Source organism: Lytechinus variegatus, chromosome 7 (genome assembly GCF_018143015.1).
Source record: "Lytechinus variegatus isolate NC3 chromosome 7, Lvar_3.0, whole genome shotgun sequence".
Taxonomy (NCBI): Eukaryota; Metazoa; Echinodermata; class Echinoidea; order Temnopleuroida; family Toxopneustidae; genus Lytechinus; species Lytechinus variegatus.
Genome location: NC_054746.1, coordinates 41726575 through 41748141, shown reverse-complemented (window position 1 = coordinate 41748141; position 21567 = coordinate 41726575). Strand labels below are relative to the sequence as shown.

The 21567-nt window shown below is 34.7% G+C and overlaps 1 protein-coding gene across 2 annotated transcripts; it reads left to right on the top strand.

The window, feature by feature from the left end:
- The first annotated feature begins 367 nt into the window (after positions 1 to 367).
- LOC121419328 (mitochondrial 2-oxodicarboxylate carrier-like) lies at positions 368 to 20324 on the top strand. 2 transcript variants are annotated; one of them, XM_041613742.1, is made up of 9 exons: positions 368 to 440; positions 11600 to 11751; positions 12764 to 12812; positions 13755 to 13838; positions 14354 to 14483; positions 15166 to 15273; positions 15952 to 16116; positions 16545 to 16726; positions 17560 to 20324. In XM_041613742.1, exons 2-9 carry the CDS (start codon positions 11700 to 11702, stop codon positions 17672 to 17674), a joined length of 885 nt encoding a protein of 294 aa, XP_041469676.1. In that variant the 5' UTR covers positions 368 to 440; positions 11600 to 11699; the 3' UTR covers positions 17675 to 20324. The 2 variants fall into 2 exon arrangements, with proteins under 2 accessions (XP_041469676.1, XP_041469675.1); XM_041613741.1 differs by lacking the exon at positions 368 to 440 and adding an exon at positions 10879 to 10990.
- The last annotated feature ends 1243 nt before the right edge of the window (positions 20325 to 21567 follow it).

The window sequence follows — 21567 nt, the reverse complement described above, 5'->3', positions numbered from 1 at the left end:
TTGTAAGACCGGCTTTGCGCGCCCATCAACAGTACTCCTAGATATGCCCCTGGTTTGAATTGAATTGAAGTTATTACCAAATATTACTGTCAGGTACAATTACAAGGAATAGTACATCACATATAAACAAAACATTTGGTAATTGGTTTATAGACCTAAACTCTATATAGTTGAAAGGCAAATTTTCAAGAGGTTGACAATAGAGGAGCTAGTGTCTAAAAATAAAATAAAACCAAGAAACAAAAAAATTGCGGCGGCACCTTTTCTTTTTGGCGATAAATTCTCGGCCTAGCTCCTCCGGTCAGATCGGCCTAGCCTCGCACGCCCCTCCCTCATCCCTGCGGCGCGCGCCCTCAGCTCCATGCATAGCGGCCCTGTACTACTCTCAGCTCAGCTAACTGGCAAGCACCGGTACGTGGGCAAAGACGGCCTTGCACTGGGTAAGTGATTTCATAGATATAGCATTTTCAATCAATTTTGAATGGTGGAATTTCCGTAGTCATTGATAAGTTAGTCAGATTGCATTAATTATTTGGAAGCAAGATTCATTTTTAAGAACTAAATTTCCCTAACTCGCTTGTCAAAACTGAGTGACCAAAGACAAAGTAATACCAATGGCCCCACATGCAGATATTCACGTTATGATATTTGTTGGTCAGTCAGTAGATTGCCATAATTCAGGGTTGTAATAAAAAACGTTTCTTATGAAAAAAGAAATAAAACGTTTTTTCTTGTTATAAAACGTTTTAAATCGTTTTTAAACGTTTTTTTGTCTCACCTGCGAAGCAGAGTGAGACTATAGGCGCCGCTTTTCCGACGGCGGCATCAACATCAAATCTTAAGTTAACCTGAGGTTAAGTTTTTGAAATGACATAACTTAGAAAGTATATGGACCTAGTTCATGAAACTTGGCCATAAGGTTAATCAAGTATTACTGAACATCCTCACGTACGTGCAAAGCGCCAACTTAATGTGTTCCGCCATCTTGCTTGTTGGTTGCCGATAAAATGCGCATTTTCAGATTTTTTTACGCTCAGTCATTATCCATGACTGAAACATTGACCAATCAAAAACTAAGATTCTATAAGAAATATGAATATTCATATACGAAAGTATAAACATAGATAATTTAATTTTATGTGAAATTTAAACACAATTCTTCAAAATTGGGTTAGTTTTATGTCTGTAAAATGACCCTTAAAACCAAAGTTTTTTTTCGAAAAAATAAGGGTTTTCCCAAGTTGTCATGGTAACATGGCCTGAATTAAAAAAGCGTAGCAAACACTTTATTTCAGTGATCGAGGATGTATTTGTTTACGGTATACGTCTACAAAAGTTATAACATTTTTTTCCAGACCATGGATGAACTTTCAAAAAGAGATATTTTAGGCAAGTTTTTATGATTTCCGGCAATTTTCTGACATAGGCATTTTGAAGACATAGTTTTTACAGAATTAGAAGAAGACATGGATTTTCCTAATTATCACGACGGATATGCAACTTACTTGTAAATAAATCAAACAAAGTCTATGATTTATTTTCGATAATGCAAAAAGAGACATTCAAGTCTCTGATTGAGAGCCGCAGATTTAACATTCGCACGGCGCAATGGTAACGTTTTCGCCGAATTCGTTGGGGCGAAAACACCAAGCGAGCCGTCCCACTCACCAGTCCCGAACGCTGCGCTGTATGTTTGATGATATATCTGGTGCCATTTCGTGCTTATAAATTTGTTTTTTCTACAATGCCACTATCTCATTAAAATTATTTGTCATGATAACATTGAAAATATTATCGTTTAATGGCCCAAAGGATCGACTGTAATAAAATACACTTTGAAATATTGTCAGAGAGTGATTAGTTAGGTGATGTTTATGGTCAGAATTTAGTCATGGCTTCGGGTGAACTTACGCGAACGCGGTCACTTGCTCACGGGGCGAGTCGGCCTGGCAATTTGGTGGAGGGCCGTTACGTGCAGTGCAGCAAGAGCAGAGTTGGGGAGTTAAGTAAAAATACTTTGAAATAAGTAATCTGCAACTATTTTTCGTCTTACTCTTATCCCTTTAGATTAATTAGATAAGAGATTAAAATTCTAAAAGATTAAATCCAATTTTAGACAGTGGCAGAACAGAGTGGTGCTTTATAATTTAAAGTAGGGGGGGTTCGTGCATATGCCCCCAATTCAGAAAAAAAGAGGAAAAAGAAAGAGAATCTTGCGAACTTGTTCAATTGGATTTTTGTAACCAAAACATCAAAATTATGCTCATGTCGGTTGCAACTTACTAAATTCTTTTTAAATTTTGCCTGATCGATACGCCATATCGTGTATATAACCCCCAATTTTTTTTCGCTCGTTCATGTCGTTACGCCACTGATATAACAGCTAGTTTATGCCAACATTATTTGGTTGCGGGATCAATTCAGCTATAACTAAACATTTATACTTTATGCCTGTTCAACTTCATACAGGTTTAGGCCTGTATTTATGAGATATTTTTAAGATCTATGGGTGCCTTCATTATTTTCATTTTCAATTAAAACAATTATTAATTATGTATTAATTTATAAACTCCATGATACATTTTATTGTGTTAAATCGTGCCATTTCTGTTATATTAAGCCCTTGTAAAAACATGCTCAGTAGCAGACCCCCTCCCATATATAAACACAATATAAATGTATATAAAATGAATTGACCCCCCCCCCCCCCCCGGCTTCCCTATCGAGGACAAAATGAAAAAAAATCAAAATAATTGACCGCCCCCCTTTGACGAGGCAGCTGTCGGTGGCATGAGTGGCATGATGTCTTCTTTGACTTTTGCGTGTAAAAATAATACTGAAGAAATATAGGGGCACTCTAAGTGTCCCCCATGAAAATCAATCTGGATCTGCAAGTGCATGGGGCTGCGCCCTCTCCAACGTCATAACTTCACCATGGCTCCGTAACACAAAGATTAGCGATCAATCGCTAAATGAATTGGCTAATCAAGATCAATGTTACACGTGCATTTGTCGCAAAATACTGACTAAGAACCAATCAGAAGTGTTCTTTCATTTTTTGCTATTCATCGTAAACCTTTGTGTTACGGAGTCCATATGTTTACGTTCTAGCTCTCATATTTTTCATCTCCCTGATTTTTGGAAGAAAAAAAAACAAGGCGAAAGAAAAGAGTGAAATAAATCCAATACGATTAATCACAATTTGAGTTGTTTGAAAGAATTATACTTTATTAAATTCTACAACCATGATGAAGAATAAACAGCAATCTTGATAAATTCTGGGGTTTTTTTTCAAAAAATAAGAACCAATTAACCTTTTTCTGATTTTTCTGTCACTTTCCACATTTTGAAGAAAAAAATTAAGTTTTTCATCGACGCCGGCCCTGCACTGATGATGAAACTGTATCCCCACTGGGTCCTCTTAACTCCCCCCCCTCTCTCTCTCCCTCCCCCCCCATAAAGCGCCTTGCTCATTTCTCTTATCTCACCTTGACCTTAATTAGTTAATCTTAACGATTTGGCGGTACTGTCAAACGTGACTGGTCGCCATCATAGCTTCATCCCCAACAAACACGGAACAAACAATCACAACAATATTCTGGTGTTCGACCCAACATCATTCCGTTCAATACGCGTAAGGCCATACATGTACGTGGGCATGCACAAACAACGTGGGTTCTCAAAAACTGACCCGCGTTTGGACTGAAATTGTGATTAAAATAAAAATGTTATAAATATCACAAAAATATGGGTATAATAACGGATATTTGATTAACGGAAAAACATCAATCGCTTATTCATAATAATTCCGGAAAAGATTTGAACGAGGTTTTTATCAATGGTAATCAAGAGGAATTAGTGTATAGATGAATGGCGCTCAACGTTAGCCGGGTGAGGGCGCGCGCAAAATCTGGCCAGAATCTGGCAATATGGCGTCGCCCTTTAAGCTGACGTTGGGTCTATGGCTCGTGCACGTACGTGTCCTATTAGAGTTTCATGTCACATGACCAAGGTCAAAGGTCATTTAGGGTCAATGAACTTAGACTATGTTCGAGGAATCAACATCGAAATCTTAACCTGAGGTTAAGTTTTTGAAATGTCATCATAACTTAGAAAATATATAGACCTAGTTCATGAAACTTGGACATAAGGTTAATCAAGTATCACTGAACATCCTGCATGAGTTTCACGTCACATGACCAAGGTCAAAGGTCATTTAGGGTCAATGAACTTTGGCCGAATTGGGGATATCTGTTGAATTCCCATCATAACTTTGAAATTTTATGGATCTGATTCATGAAACTTGGACATAATAGTAATCAAGCATCACTGAATATTTTGTGCAAGTTTCAGGTCTCATGATTAAGGTCAAAGGTCATTTAGGGTCAATGAACTTTGGCTGAATCGGGGGTATCTGTTGAATTACCATCATAACTTTGAAAGTTTATTAGTCTAGTTCATTAAACTTGGACATATGAGTAATCAAATATCACTGAACATCCTGTGCGCGTTTCAGGTCACATGACCAAGGTCAAAGGTCAATGAACTTTAGCCGAATTGGGTGTATCTGTTGAATTACCATCATAACTGAAAGTTTATGGATCTGATTCATGAAACTTGTACATAAGAGTAATCAAGTATCACTGAACATCCTGTGCGAGTTTCAGGTCACATGATCAAGGTCAAAGGTCATTTAAGTTCAATGAACTTTGGCTATGTTGGGGTTTTTTGTTGAATAACCATCATATCTCTGTAAGTTTATTGGTCTCGTTCATAAAAAGTGGACATAAGATTAACCATGTATCACTGAACATCTTGTGTGAGTTAGAGTAGTATTCAAAGTCAGCAATGCTGCTATATTGAACCGCGTGATGCAGGTGAGACGGCCAGAGGCATTCCACTTGTTTCCAACGAATGAAGCAATTTTCCGTAAATCAATAAACTTAGGCTACAGCACTTGAACTTTGACGACTTGTTCACTGCAGTGCAACCATCTTGCCTGTACTCTGTAGGCCTAGTGCAGTGTGTGGGGATCTAGACTATCATGACTATGGGATGCCAATGCTGTACGTGGCACACACTTTAAAAAATCATTAAAATATCACTTTTGTGACCAAAATTACCTATTTCCATACAGTTGCAATTTATTTTTCATTAGTAAATTGGGAATGAATTTTGTATTCACCAGAGCGCTCAAAAACTTGAATTTTTGGCATATTTTTGTGTACACCCTCTATTGGTGGAAAGTAATATGGCAAGAAAATTTTCATTTTTCAATCTCCATTTTTAATTAAGAAAAAATAATTTAAAGAATCAAATTTACATAAGAGCCAAGTTATATGATGAACAGCTGTATTGGAAACTGACAGTGTAAAAAAAATCAAGCATTTGTCCCCTACAAAAAGAGAAAATAATCAAAAATTGCCACCCTTATTTTGCCACACATGGAGATGTAACTGAGAACCACTCATTCAATGAACAAGGTTATAATATAACCTTGTTCTCAGTTATATCTCCATGTGTGGCAAAATAAGGGTGGCAATGTTTGGCTTATTTTCTCTTTTTCTTTGGGGCAAATGCTTGATTTTTTTCACACTGACAATTTCCATTACACCTATTATTCATACAACTTGGCTCTTATTTAAATTTGATTCTTTAAATCATTTTTTTCTTAATTAAAAATAGAGATCAAAAAATGAAAATTTTCTTGCCATATTACTTTCCACCAATAGAGGGCGTACACAAATATATGCCCAAAATTCAAGTTTTTGAGCGCTCTGGTGAATGAAAAAATTATTCCCAAGTTACTAATGAAAAATAAATTGCAACTGTATGGAAATTAGTAATTTTGGTCACAAAAGTGATTTTTAATGATTATTTAAAGTGTGTGCTCTGTACAACATTGGCATACCATAGTCCTACCTCTAGATTCCCGAAAGGCAGGGTGGTAGCAGTGAACAAGTGCTGAGAACAAGGTTATATCATAACCTTGTTCATTGAATGAGTGCTATACAGTCTGATTTCAGCTCTTGATGTTTTAGAAATTTAAAGACTACAATTTCTGTTACTGAGTTTCCAGCAGAAAAGTTAATAGTTCCCCCAAAATTACTACCGTAAATCATGAAAAAAGCTTATAAGTTTATTCCTCATACATGTACATATACATGTACCGTAAGTAACGGTGTTTTAAACCGCACCCGTGTATTAACCGCACCCCCAATTTTGGACTAAAAAAAATAAAAAATAAAAAAATTCTTCTCACATTAACATGCATATTTGAGGTACGAAGAAACAAAATCTAAGTTTTAAGATTTCAAAGTATCCAAAGAGATTACAGGTAAGCAGAAATCTGCTGTTCTTGATCAATTCATCTACAAATGTTAGAAAGAAAGAACGGTCCCGACAATATTGGCAACTTACACAGTCACAATGTACACACACACACAGAGCACTGCCATTACATTGCAAACTACCAGTCATGCCAGTACGTCTTATCAAATTATGATCTGTGTCTTTCCCAGCGTAGGAGGAAGAAACATTCACATTTCTTGCCCTCACAATCACTTTCAGAAATTTGATGTCTTAGCATGAATTTTGGATACGGGATTACAGGAAGGTTCAAGAAACAAAGAAATTGACATTTTTTCCAGTTGTTTTTTACGGCTTCGTGCCGTCTTTCTCGTGCGTGGTTTACATGGTATCTTATGAAAAGCAAACAGGAAGGAAAAAACAAGCTGGCGCGAAACGGGACTTTGAATAGCGCCAGCTTAAGTCGCACTATAACCACATTACAACGCAATCTCTCAGCTCACTCCACTCTCACTCAGCAGTGACAAAATATTACCGAGTATGCTTGGCGTCTCTTTTGAATTAGCCAGGGAAATTCACTACTTTGAATTGAGAATAAAGTCAAAATTAGTGTCATGAAGGTGGGTGCGTTTGTTATGGACAACATTTAATTAAGATCGTAATAATCGCTTCCCATTACCCGCGGCTCATACCCCTCTAAACGACATTGCCTGGGCGGCTACGCCCGGCCACTCGATGTGTTGTGAACTGGCAGACATCGTACATGTACATGTACGGAGGGGTTACCGTGGGCTGGCTCAGACCCGTCACCGTGTATAAACCGCACCCCCGACTTTTGCTTCTATCCCGCCGAGAAAAAGGTGCGGTTAATACACCGTTACTTACGGTAGTCCTGGGATATTTTGAGCCTTGTCAATCTAGGGGAGGGGGGGCGAGAAGAATTTGCACAGAGGATGAAAATGACATACTGTAATCTATGGGGTTTCAAAGCTTAATTTCATTAAATCAAGAAATGCTTTATTCCATTTGAATCAATAATGCCAATTTTAGTTAAATCTAGCCACTGAATTGAGGAATTTAAATCAAATGCATTTAAGAAAAAAAAATCAGTACAAAAATTTTTTTTTACTTTTTTCTTTATTTGAACAGAAATTATTGGCAATAATTTTAATGTAAAAATAGGACAAATAATGATATAGATTTTGCCAAAAATTTACAATTGGCTTTATACATATATCATGTTTTTGAGCAATTTGCGGTCTGAGGTGCACTTGTTATGTAATATCATAAATGCATACCCATGCATGCATCCCAAAATAGTCTTGAATGATATGACGTGACTCATGTTTATAGATTTATCATATAAATTTTTGAGAGGGCCATTATGGTCCCCTGGGATTGTTATGGTTAAGGTTTGCTAGCTGATACTGTTTAAAGCACTTTTCTTCATCTTTACAAAGCGCAAAGTTTCACCTGCTTTCATGTGTACCTTAAGAGTACGATGTCAGTTTTACAGTCTATTAATTGTCGCCTTCCCGCACAAAGGCCGGTAGCGCGTCGCCTACCTGCACAAAGGCCTTTAGCGCACTGCATGGCGCCTTCCCACAGAAAGGCTGTTAGCGTGCAGTTAACAGTGTGCGCTAACAGCCTTTGTGTGGGAAGCCGATGCGCAGTCGCACTAATGGCCCTTATGCGGGAATTTGGCAGTTTCTAAAATATTATTATGCTTGTGCAAAACTTCCATTTCATTCAAGTACTACTTTGTATTTGAGCTTTTTTTAAGTAGTGTCTCTTTCCCTGTCCAAAAAGTGAGCACATCACTCAGATATTTTTGTTGAAATGAGAATATTCTTAATATGGATTGATGTACATAACTGAACAGGTAGGAAAGGAACATGACAAAGCAATGGAGAAGGGAAGAATAAAGGGGGAAATAGTAAGAGGAGAAAAAGAGTGGTGTTGAGAAAGAATTTTATTTAGTTAAAATAAAATAGCACACCACTTCAGAAAAAAAGTATGGAAAAAAAACATCTAAAATCATAACCATGCAAAAATAACACACAAGTCTATGCGGTGTTTTAAAACAAGTTTTTAAAAAAAAAAACGGGTGTTTTAAAACACGTTTTAAACAGTGTGTTTTAAAACACACCATTTAAATCGTGCCAACCCTGTATAATATACAAATAATGCATCCAGCCGAGTGTGTTAGTGGAAATGCAGAGCACACAAGGTTTCTTTAGATAGGTGCCGCACTGTGCACGAGCCGCTGGCGGCGAGTGCCCAGTGTGCACTATCTGAAGAAACAGAGCTTAGTTTCTGCCATAGACAGCTGGCAGCTGTTTCGAGGAGATTTTTAACAATAACATTTTAAAATTTTTTAAATTTCTCCTCGGACACAGACGGCTCGCTATCGTGCAGCCAACATTAGGGGGGTAACAATGCAAAATCCCTGCAATGGAGCTCATTCATTTTTGTCTTTATTTCATAAAAATATAAAACAGTACCAAAATAAAGATCATTCTGTTTTGGCCTGAAATGCACCAAAACAGGAAAAAAATACTCTGAAAAGGGGAAAAACAGTGACTTCGGCTCTCGTGCAACTTCACTTCCCTGTTTTATCCGAACTTAATACATAAACATATAGCCATTGAGTCCCCTGTACAGATCGAGCTAGAACTTCGGTCTCTGTATTTGGTGATTGGAGCCAACAGAGTTCAGAGAACAACCAATATTAACACTAACAGAAACTGAAGCTTTTGGTCAACCTCGGCTCAGGCCACTCGTTCGCGCCTACAGTACCATTCGTCCAACAGTGAAAAGAATTGGATGGGACTGTATTACTAAGAAACACACTCATCGAGGTTATATATCCAATATAACCTCGTTCTTGGCAGCATACCACACAATGGACAAAATATGCTTCTTTTCCTCCCCATCCCTCAATCCCAGTATCACAAATTGATAACTAGAGATCTGCTGTGGTGATACTTGGATTAACATTCTGTCATTATTTAAACAAAAGTAAGAAAAATTAAGAAAACAATGAATAAAAAATCACCCATTTTTTAATCTGATGCCTCCGTCATCGATCCTGTTCGGTCTATGGTGTTTAACAGGGACAAAAAAAAAAAAAACAGAAACATAGAGGTTTATCCATGGCCAAAACTCTGCTCATGATGCATTCTTGTATGGAAGTCTCGATAGCCTCTATGAAGACAAATTGACAATTCAAGAGTTAAAAAGTTTAATGACTTATTTTCCCGAGGATATTTAAGTAAAGCATCATAACAATGCCAATGGTGATATGATTAAGCAAAGGAACTACCTACGCTGATGGCGCGCGGCGCTACAATAATTGGAAGCGGTAGTGTGAAAAATATAGTGACGAAAATTTTATGTGTCAGGTGAGAAAGAGACTACTAACACTGGATCTCAGAGCTTCCTATTATTAGCTTCACCGGAAACAGGTATATCTGCGGTGAGAAGTAGCATCATCAAGCCCTGTATGGTTGCTACCATTAAAGCTTTTTTTTCTGCACAAGAGGGCGTTACTCATGCACTCCATTAATTATACATATATGCAAGAATAATGACAAATTTCCTGATATATTCTGACGATTCCCAAAGATTTCTTACAACAGATGGATATATTTCATGAATTGCAAGTTCAAATAAGGCTACAGCCGAAGGAAAGGCAAGAGTTAGGATCAGAGAAAAATTGGTAAGCCAAACTCTGAAAGACTTCCTTATGTCCCCTCTACTAATTAAAAAAAATACTCTATCCAAAATCCTCTTTCTTTTTCTTTTTTAGCTCATCCAGCCCAAAGGGCAAGATGAGCTTATGCCATGGCGTGGCGTCCGTTGTCTGTCGTCCGTCCACAATTTCAAAATGCTACTACTTTGCCATTTCAAGTCCGATTTCAATTCTGTTTGCTTTATATGATAGCACTAGGTGGGGGATTTAAAAATTCTACACAGAATTTTGAAATTCATTAAATATGCTAATTCATGCGCATTTTTCAAAATTCACAAAAATACTTCTTTATTTGTTGACCGATTTTGATTTTTTCTTCCATCTGGTAGAGCTTCATGAGGTTCACCAATCTTCTACACAGAATTTTGAAATTTTGACTAGAACATTTTTTATGCTAATTTATGCAAAATTAATTTATGCATATTTTTAAAAATTCACATAGAATGCTTCTTTTTCTTTATTTGTTGAACGATTTTTTTTTTCTTCAACCTGTAGAGCTTCATGAGGTTCACCAATCTTCTACACAGAATTTTGAAATTTTGATTAGAACAATTTTTTTGCTAATTTATGCGAAATTAATATATGCATATTTTGAAAAATTCACATAAAATGCTTCTTCTTTATTTGTTGACCGATTTTGATTTATTCTTCAATTTGGAAGAGCTTCATGAGGTTCACCAATCTTCTACACAGAAATTTAAAATTTTGATTATAACAATTGTTATGGTAATTCATGCGAAATTAATTTATGCATATTTTGAAAAATTTACATAAAATGCTTCTTCTTTATATGTTGACCGATTTTGATTTTTTTTTCAAATAGCTGTTTAAAGTTGATTGTCTGGACACACAACAACTGGGTATACTCTACTACTGACAACCTCTTCTAGAATACATGAAACCACTTGGCTTATAGATTAACACTGTGTATGTATTTCTTTCATTGTTACAATGATGGAAATTCAATCACTGTAACAATGCATCCATTTAGATATCAAATGTTAGAGATTCTCTTGTTATATTACAATTTATTTCTAAATTTAATACACTGTATTGCATACTTCATTAATTTAAAGTTAGTAATCCTGAATTGAAAAAAATATATAGGATTTTGAATTCTGATTGATTATTACTGTAAAATGCATCCATCAAATCAAGCCAAATACATGTACTACATGTATCAATACAATGGAAATCATCTATTTTTCTCTGAAACTTGTCTGTAATGACTATCCTATTAACAAAATGTGGCTTTTATAGGTAGATGGCTTTCTGGCGTATGCATGACTTAATGAGAATCGGTCATTATTGTTGTGTAGCTGCTACAGAGAGGTAAAAAATAGCACTGATTGACATCTTGTTGCCAGTTCAGTCCATGAGGGTTTGTCATACAGTACCGAAGGTGATGTATGGAAGCTTCCCATCTGCCTTTATGAACAATGATAATGACCCAATTTATATTGACTTGTAACTTTGACTTTCCAATCATTTAAACAAATCATATTTATCTCAGTTCTGCATTTGATTCTTTTACAGAAAAGCCTAGCAGTGATGCACTTGTAGTATTAGATGTTGCAATATCAACTGAATCGAGTGTGCTTCTTATCAGAGAGAGAGAGAGTGAGCGTAAAGAAACATGGGAAGATTAAAGGAGGCTGGACAGCAGATAACGGCAGGAGGCTCGGCAGGTTTGTCATCAATTATCCTTTTTTTATATATAAATTGGGGAGGCGTATATAGTACTACATGTACATTCCCTCCAATTTTTCTTTCTTCTTTGGTTCTTCCCCCTTGTGTGAGAGCACCTTGTATTTCACATTTTGTAGGAAAATAACTTTTTGTTTAATTGACAAGATATAATATCCTGTCAAAGTCCTGTTTCTCTCCCTAAAAACAAGAAGCCACAGTTAATTGCCATATCTGAGGCGAGGCCGTTATCCTGTACACCATTATTTTTTTAGCTGACGATTTTACTCTTTTCAACACTATTTTTTTTAGATACATGGCTACATGTAGTTGCCATGTTATGCTTTATTGGCTTCTTGTTATCAGTATGCATAGCCAGTCTATCCTTTACTATATTCATGCCTCCCTATAATTTGTTCTATGATGCAAGTGATTTCATTATTGATAGTACATTCAAAATTATGATGTGGAGCATATATATGGAGATATATACCTATGTACTGTTAAAGGTATTGTTTAACTTTGTGAGCAGCCGATTTAAAAAATTCTCAAACCAAGATGAAACATGTGTACAAGTGCATGTATAAGAAGTAATAATCCCTGAAAACAACCATTATTGAGAATGAGAAGCTAAAACTACAAGGCAAATCCCGATTTTGTAAATAGATGTCTTTATATAGACGCCTAAATACTACACATAAGTGTATGGGATGAAATTAAGATGGTGTTTCCGGTCACTTTATATTTCAATTTTTGAAGCACTAAATAATTATTTTCGAACGCAATTTTTTATGGGCTTCATTTTTGTAACATATCACAGACACAGGTGACAAGTGTGACCTTCTAGCTCAGATTTTTAAAAGTCAAACCAATGTTAACCAATCACTTTAATTATAGTGAACTATCAAAGATCATATAGTGTTTGTATATTCCTGTTACATTATGCTGTTATTCCCCTTGACATGTATTGATTTTCCTTTTCATAGTTTGATCCCTCCTTTGCTTTACCTACAGGTCTTGTTGAAGTCAGTATCATGCATCCACTTGATGTGATCAAAACAAGGTATTTAACCTTTTCATATCTTTTCCATCTGCCCTTGACTCATAGGAAGATCCTGTTGGAATGAATACTGTCCTTGTACTTCCGTTAATCCTCATTCAGATATGGTGTGAAGAGGCTAATTATTTACCATAGTATTCAGATACATGTATAGTGAGATAAATTGCCTCCTTTTTTGAATGATAATTAAAGTTCATAATGCCCAGCAACTTGTATTAAAAAAAACACAAAAAAGAGATGTGTGAATTTCTGAAACAATAAAAGCATTCTGATTATTTACCGGTAGTTGTCATGAATCTTGATATCATAATAAATTCATAATGAATCTATTATGAAATTATTTCTTTTTTTCTTTTTTTTATTCAGTTTAGGAATAGCCCATATCACACCAAGAATCATCTCCAAAATTCCCCAAATGGAATGCTTTGGTGTTGCATTTCTTCAAGAATCTCCCCAACACTGCTACTACTACTACTACTACTACTACTACTACTACTACTACTACTACTACTACTACTACTACTACTACTACTACTACTACTACTACTACTACTACTACTACTACTACTACTACTACTACTACTACTACTACTACTACTACTACTACTACTACTACTACTACTACTACTACTACTACTACTACTACTACTACTACTATACTACTACTACTACTACTACTACTACTACTACTACTACTACTACTACTACTACTACTACTACTACTACTACTACTACTACTACTACTACTACTACTACTACTACTACTACTACTACTACTGCTATTACTACTACTAATAGTAATAATAATAACAATAATAATAATAACAACAATAACAATAATGATAATTATGATATCGATGCCATGTCTATTGTACACTTTCAGAGTTTACAATTATTTGGTTGTTTTTAGTTGAAGGTTACTTGATCTTTTCATTCATCCTGCAGGTTTCAGATTCAAGGTGCACCTAACAGCACAATGAAGTACAATGGAATGTGGGATTGTGTCAAACAGATGACCAGGACAGAAGGGTTAGTATTCAATCTTTCATCTATTTCTATTAACCCCTTGACAAATTGAACCATGTTATACAAAGTCTATGGGAATAAGTAACAGAATACAATTTTCAATGGGTTAAGATATCTTCATGTTTAATTGTATGGTTTAACCAATTAAACAAGGATTCGATTCAAAGTAACCAGCAGTTCTTCTGATAAAAAAAATGTAAAAAGAACCTGTTTTTATAATGTATTAAACAGTATATTTTTAAAACCTGTTATTATTCAAAAGAAGGAAAAAAATAAACCGGATGGACGTTATAATATTGTGTGTAATGTCCGTTGAATTGCTTGATGGCTTAAAAAGGACATGATTGTAATTTTTCTAATGTCTTTGTGATGAATTTATAAGAAATCTTAGCATGATTCTGGCGACGTTTTAGATTTAAATGGGGATTACCCCTATCTTCTGTTCTTGTAAACCCATTTACAGCAATTTTATTCACAAGTTAAAAGGAACTGATAGGATGTTCTTTATCTATTTTCAGAACCCTGTCCCTGTACAAAGGTATATTACCTCCCATTATGGCAGAGACTCCTAAAAGGGCCACTAAGTTCTTCACTTTTGAACAGTATAAAAAGATATTCCTCTTTGGAAGTCCCTCACCAACTGCGCTGGTAAGTGTATTCAGATTGCAGGGGTCTGTAACACAAAACTAGTTATTGACTGTACAGATAATTTGTATGTTTGAATAGCACATAATTAATTTTATTGAATAATAGAAAATCAGCCCTATGGTCGTGCTATGCTTTGTGCTACAGAACACGGGAGCTGTTCCTAGAATTTGTTTGAATATTGCCATAAACTGAAGTATACAGAATGTTTACTGCTCATTATATTGTGCAGAATGTGTGCTTATTTATAGAATGTGGGGAATATTTTTATCTTCTTCCTTTTTTTTAAAGGAATGACAATAATCATGTCTTCTAACTTGAGATAAAAAGTTACATGTGAAGTAATTAAGTATAAGTTGTCATTTTCCGGTGTTGTTCAATGGCTGTGTTTTATAGAATATTTGTTTCGTCCATTAGAAACAAAATGTAAATGAAGACAAAATAGATACATTTATATGAGAGGACTAGTGGAAGTCATCCTAGTCAAAACCATTGTCTTTTCTTCCACCTTCTACACCCTGTTTATTCTGTGAGGTTATATGTTATTTTCTTGAGCCATTTGCTTCTTGTGATTGTGTATTGTGGGGGATTGGGTGAGTTAATGACAATGAGAGTGATCCAGTTTATACATATTGTTTATAGATTCACAAAAATATGATAATTCTATATGATATTTTGTTTGCAGACATTCACTCTTGCTGGGCTTTGCTCAGGGTTGACTGAGGGAGTACTAATCAATCCATTTGAAGTGGTGAAAGTAAGGTTACAGGCTGATCAAAATACATTCAAAAAGGTAAGTTGATCTTTCTCCTGGTAGTAATGGGTATTAAGCCCAGATAGAGTAAAGTTATGTACAGTGATGAGGAGAAAAGATGAGGAACTGTTTGTACAATTCCAGTATGTTCTTTAATTCAGTGCAGTTTGAAAACATGGTAATAATGCAACTGTTTAAATTCATTTTGTATTGAATAAATATCTTTTCAGCAAAATAAATATTTTTCCTCAGAATGAGGAGTCCCACTTATAAAAAATTGACGGGGATACCCTGTGAAAAAAAGTGATAGTGGTCTTTAGTTTCTTTGCTTACCATATTTCAAGTTGTTTTATCTTCTTTTTCTTCTTAAATTAATATTAAAATAGCACAGAATGAAAGATGCTAACGTTGCTCTCACATATTTTGTATGTACATCAATGATTTCTCATCTAATTATCTTGTTCTCTTTTATCCAATTCACGATGGGTGTGGCAACCAGGTGATTTGTTAAATCAAAGGTTTTCATGTCAGTTAAGGTACATTGCAAGTAACATGCAATCCATGACCAGTCAATTGTGATCAGTCTCAAGTCTTCAAATGGCAAATTTACAGTTGTTTGCTGACCTGCTTCTTCCAGCAAAACTCTCATTGATTTGCTATACATGTATTTGATATTTGCAATTGATCGCAACACAATAACTGTTACTATTTCTCCAGCAACCGAGTGCATTTGGAATGGCAAGGCATGTGATAAGAACAGATGGATTTGGTTCTGATGGGCTCTTTAGAGGACTTACAGCTACATTGGGTAGACATGGTGTCTTTAATATGATCTATTTCAGTTTCTATCACAATATCAAGGATTTAATACCATCCTCACAGGTAATTGATTTTTTTTATGTATCTATTTTAAAACCATTATTTGTAGTTGTAAGGAGAATAGGTACTTGCTATTATCAGTATTATTTACATTTGACCCATCTGTGTAGCCCTGCCCTATTTAGATAATGTTGTATAAGTTAATCTTCTTGTGATACTTGTAGCTTCACTACATGTAATCACTACTAGTATGTGGCCAATTTGAAATCCCAGTGATTGTTGAGGTTTCCATTTTTTCACAACCTTTTAAAATTCATAAAACTATTGTATTGTATGACTGAATTTATCAAGCTTTTACCTATTTTTTTTTTCTTATTTTTCCTTTTTCTGTTAAAAAACAGCTTTTCATATGGCTTGGATTTCCACGTTAATATTCTAGCTGTGCCCATCAAAGTAGTTATTGAATCTATAACCACATTGTTTCCTTCTAGGATCCACGACTAGAGTTTGGGCGTAAGTTTGTAATTGGTTTGATGGCTGGTTGCCTAGGATCTACAATCAATATTCCATTTGATGTTGCTAAGAGTAGAATACAAGGGCCACAGCCTGTACCAGGTGAAGTCAAGTATAAAGGATGCTTTAGGACTATAGCTATGGTGTATCGAGAAGAAGGGTAAGACAATATTACAAAGCTAGATAGATTACCAAAATTTACAGTTCTGTTTATCTCTCTCTTTCTTTGTATTCTATTTCCTACCAAGATTCAGTATAACTCTATTTCAATTCTGTTTGTCATTTAAAAAAAATAAAACACATTAAAGCGCAATTCTGTATTCCATGAAAATGCAATTCTGTATTCATACGATACGTTGCACAGCACAACATATTCTGTATAATATATACCAGTGATAGAACTAAATTTTTTTTTTTTTTATTAACATCTCCCCTGATGTAATATAATTTCTTTACATAGTTGGCAGCAAACATACTAAGACATTGGTAAAAAGTGAAATAATATTTAAAGGAGGGGAAGAGAAAAGAAAGGAAGAGGAGGTCGTAACAGGTTTACACCTAGTCATGATTCGAGTCATGATTGAAACAGTGGTCTGAATTTTAGAACAATCGTCTCAGATCAGCCATGGAAATCATATAGATCGTAGAAAATTTTTGAAAGGTTCATTTTTTTTGCGATCTGCTATGAAAAGCCAATCGTGGCCTTCGTAACCGATCACGTGACATGACAGATTGAGGTGTCACAGGTGTATAGTGGGAGTCACATCAATTAATTTTCATGTTCTGAGGACTTTAGGTGAAGTATATTCAACCGATCACCAAAAAAGACACTCAAATTTCCCAATAACATTGTTCCTGGCAACTTCTTCCACCTTCACCTTTCTGTACAATTCACACATCAACTTTACTTCAGATGTCACAGTGCCAGACATATAACAAACAAATGTGTATTCTTCACTTTTAGAGTTTTTTTCTTTCATTTATATTGTATAGATTCTTTGCTCTCTATCGGGGCCTTCTACCAAAGATCATGAGACTTGGACCAGGAGGAGCTATCATGTTACTAGTATATGATCATGTTTACACTTGGCTCAAGCAAAACACATAACATGCACTTCAGTAAAGGGTTTGTTTACTCACAAGTCAATGGCTTCCAGCAGTTGGCATGATTTATTGTTAATTTTGTTGCCGTGGTTTAGTTAGCTTTTTGTTTTTTGTCGATTTACATGTCCCCAAATGCCTACCTCATCAAGTCTTGCAGACACGTTTTTTTGCACTGAGTGAATACATGTACATATACAGGTACATAGCAAAGAGTACTGCCAACCTTCAATGCACGGTTGTTATGTGGAAAACCACAAAAGCCTGTGAAAGATTACCTTGATGCCAGCAGAAGCAGCCATCATTGGTCAACAAACAGTCTAACCATGTTGAGGTATGGTAGAACTTTATATCTGGCCAGGATTAGGTCAGTTAAACATGTATACATTCATTTTCCATTTGATGAGTACTTAAAGTACTGGTAAATAATTGGTGACCCCATGTACTAATTATATTCATCTGATTTTTTTTGCTCAATTTTCCTGGATTGCAAACCTATTAGTGCTTTGTGATGAGATAGAGCACATAACATGATCTATATATAACCTTAGGTTATTCCTCTCCAAAGAAATTTCCAGAAGAGCACTTTTGTAACGTCAGTGGTAGTCTATTGCTGGAACAACACGGTCAAATTATCAAGATTGATATTAAATTTACAGTAGATCAAGTGAATAGTAATTACCTTTGGATGTTTTGGATTTGCTGTGGTTGGATGACTTGATTGTATGCATTCTATGTTTATATATTAAATACAAATCTGATATCAATTGATGATCAATTGGCTATGCCATTTATTCAGGTGTACTAAAAAGAGGTCTTAACCTTGTGGGTATGAAGTCGATGCAGTTCCTTGCAGATAAATGTTGTTTAAAACACATCTTTAGTATTGCATGTGAAGAAACCAGTACCCGTTATTATACTCGTCACCCTGTTTGTCAGGGATGTGAGAGTTCAGCTAAAACTGATTTAAGATTTCTTATCTTTTTTTCAGCCTATTTTTCATTTTTTAAAGATATTTTCTCCAAAATGGCAGCTTTCTCTTTGTCATAAAACTTGAATAGTGAGATGAAACCAAGTGTGGGCTCAAATTGCTGTAGTCAAGCCTTGGGAGAATACCACCCTATTTTTCATATTTGATTTGTAGATTGGTAGTACTTTGCTACCATTAAAAGGAATGATTTATAGTCTTGTACACTGCCAATGATGGTCCCTTGTAATGTGTGCTAGGTCTATTGATTATTATAGAATTCAGTATCAGATATGAATGAAGATTACTTGATGGGCTACATATTTCTTGTTTCATTTATTTAAATTTCAAATGATTTTCCTTTGAGTAGAATTAAATGAATTCCATTTAAAGATCAAAACAAATCCTTCTCTCAAATAATAGATCACTCAAATTTATTTTGACACTTGTCTTTGTCATGATCTTGATGAATTATCTTACCAAGTAGATTGTAGTGATTTGCTTTGTTTTGTTTTGAGAAGATGAAAATGCAATAAATCTACTGATGACTCAGGTCTGGTCATAAAATGTCTGATAGGATGATTAGATTTGAACATAACAAACTCTGAAAAAAAGCTCAGGCTCTTTTGATTTCTCGGTAGGACTCTATTTAATTTTTTTTATTAAGTAAACAGATCATTTGAATAACCCTTACCTTGGGACTTGTAAAGTGGATTGGCAACCACTAGAAACAACATTATAAGATGAACTTATTTTTGTGGTTTGAGTTTCTTTTAGTCCTCTGATCTTCTTAAATTGTAATTGTGTGTTCACTTGGGTATATTTGTACGTAAATGAATGAAATGTTTTCATTTTTTAGATTTTTTAAAATAAGTTTGTTAAAAGATACATAGGCTGAGTGATTCCCCCCCCCCCAAAAAAAAAAAAAAATCCTCTATGATTACTACTTTGGTTTTGCACTTCTTGTGACTGGTAGGTTACCAAGAGAGTATTGTACAGTTATTAAATGATCTTTTAGTATGACTGCGTTTTTATGTTTTTGAAAGAAAATCAATACGTATACCTTGGACTCACTAAAATTGAAGAGGTTGTCGTTTACAACAGTTTTTATCGGAGTGTACAAAATGGTCTGTTGATTCATCTTACCTCGTAATAGTTGTTTAAAGAAAGAATGTTTTATGAATATTTATTTTTATTTTCATCTTTGAGATATAAACAAGATTTCACTACCAAAGAAATCAAGTAGCATTTCATATTTTTGAAATTTGTACTTAAAGGGTCACATTCATGAATGCCATTGTTGTTTGATTTTTCAAAAAAACTATTCTCAGGCTATTATGGAAGAAAAAGAATCATAGAAGACTAAGAATTTTCCCATGGTCACAAATATATTTTGTCTTCTATTTTACTTATGCATAAAGTGTATTCCATTGTTAATTTTTAGCATTCCAATGCTGAATACTCAGTGCTGCATACGTACATGTATATATCAATAGAACATTTTCTTACTGAAATCGTAATTATTTAATATATTTCTGTAATCATGTAATTCAATCACATTTTATCATACATATCAATGTATTATAGCTATTTTGTGTACACAATGGCTTGTCAAGCTTAAAGGAAACCAAAACCCAAGAAGATAATCAATCTTATGGGAAAGAGTAAAATGAGAGGAACAATTTAAAACACGTTTCATCAAAATCGGTTCTGAAATAAGCAAGTTATGGACATTTAAATGGCCTTGTTGTACTTTCTATGGGGATCCTCAAATTGGCAAACATGCTTCAAAATGACTGGTTTTGTGGACAACTCTCCATTTGTTTTTTACACAATTTTTCATATTTCTTCCCGTTTTTTTATCTATCAAATTGAATCTTGCCTCCTTCTGGGCATAACATATGTCATTGGAAAATATAATTCACACCACATATGTCAAGGTCAAGAGGTAATGATGTGAAAATGTAAAATAAAGGAAAAATCTAAAAAATTTGTGTACAAAACAAATGGAAGGTTGTCCACAAAATCAGCCATTTTGAAGCACATTTGTCAATTTGAGGATCCCCATAGAAAGTACAACAAGAGTTTTTAATGTCCATAACTTGCTTTTTTCATAACCAATTTTGATGAAACTTGTTTTAAATTGTTCCTCTTGTATTACTCTTTTTGATAAGATTACTTCTCTTCTTGGGTTTTGGTTTCCTTTAATTTGTGAAGAGGTCAGTATGAGGTATGGACTAATTTACTGAAAATAGTGAAAAAAAAACTGTTACAGAATTTTGAATATACTGCAGTGTATTGCAAACAAACGTCATAATATCTTGTCAATATTATTGTCATATAATGACATTCTTTTTAGCACGATCAACTGTAATAAATTTTGAGGACTGCTATACATACACGTACATGTACACATAGTCCTTCATATTTCTGCTCCAAATGTTTTTGAGTTTATACAATGATGTCTTATTGGGCATGGTTATTTTACTTGGGTATTTACAACCTAAACCTCACATTGTTTTTCTTTATTTTTTTTTATTTTATCTTAGTTTGAATGAACTTACTTATCATGGATACCCATTGGGTATTCGTCATTAATACATTACTATTATGGATTGCCATATTACAGATATTTCATTATGGATTGTTATTATACTGTCAAATTTCTTTGAATATTGGTTTTCCTTTCATCCCTGTATATTAAGGGAAACTTAATCATACTGCAAAGAAAGATTATATATTTTTTTAATGAGTGCCATGTAATTAAAAAGGCTAGTTAAGCAAGTGTCTTTGTTGTTTGTGGTTAGCAACATTGTGCTTCCCTTGTCGGGCAAAATATAGTTAATAGAAAACAAATTGTAACTCGACTGTAACCATGTTGGTTAGACTCAAAATACACAGCACTGGTTTGGATGAGAGTACTTAAATGTAGC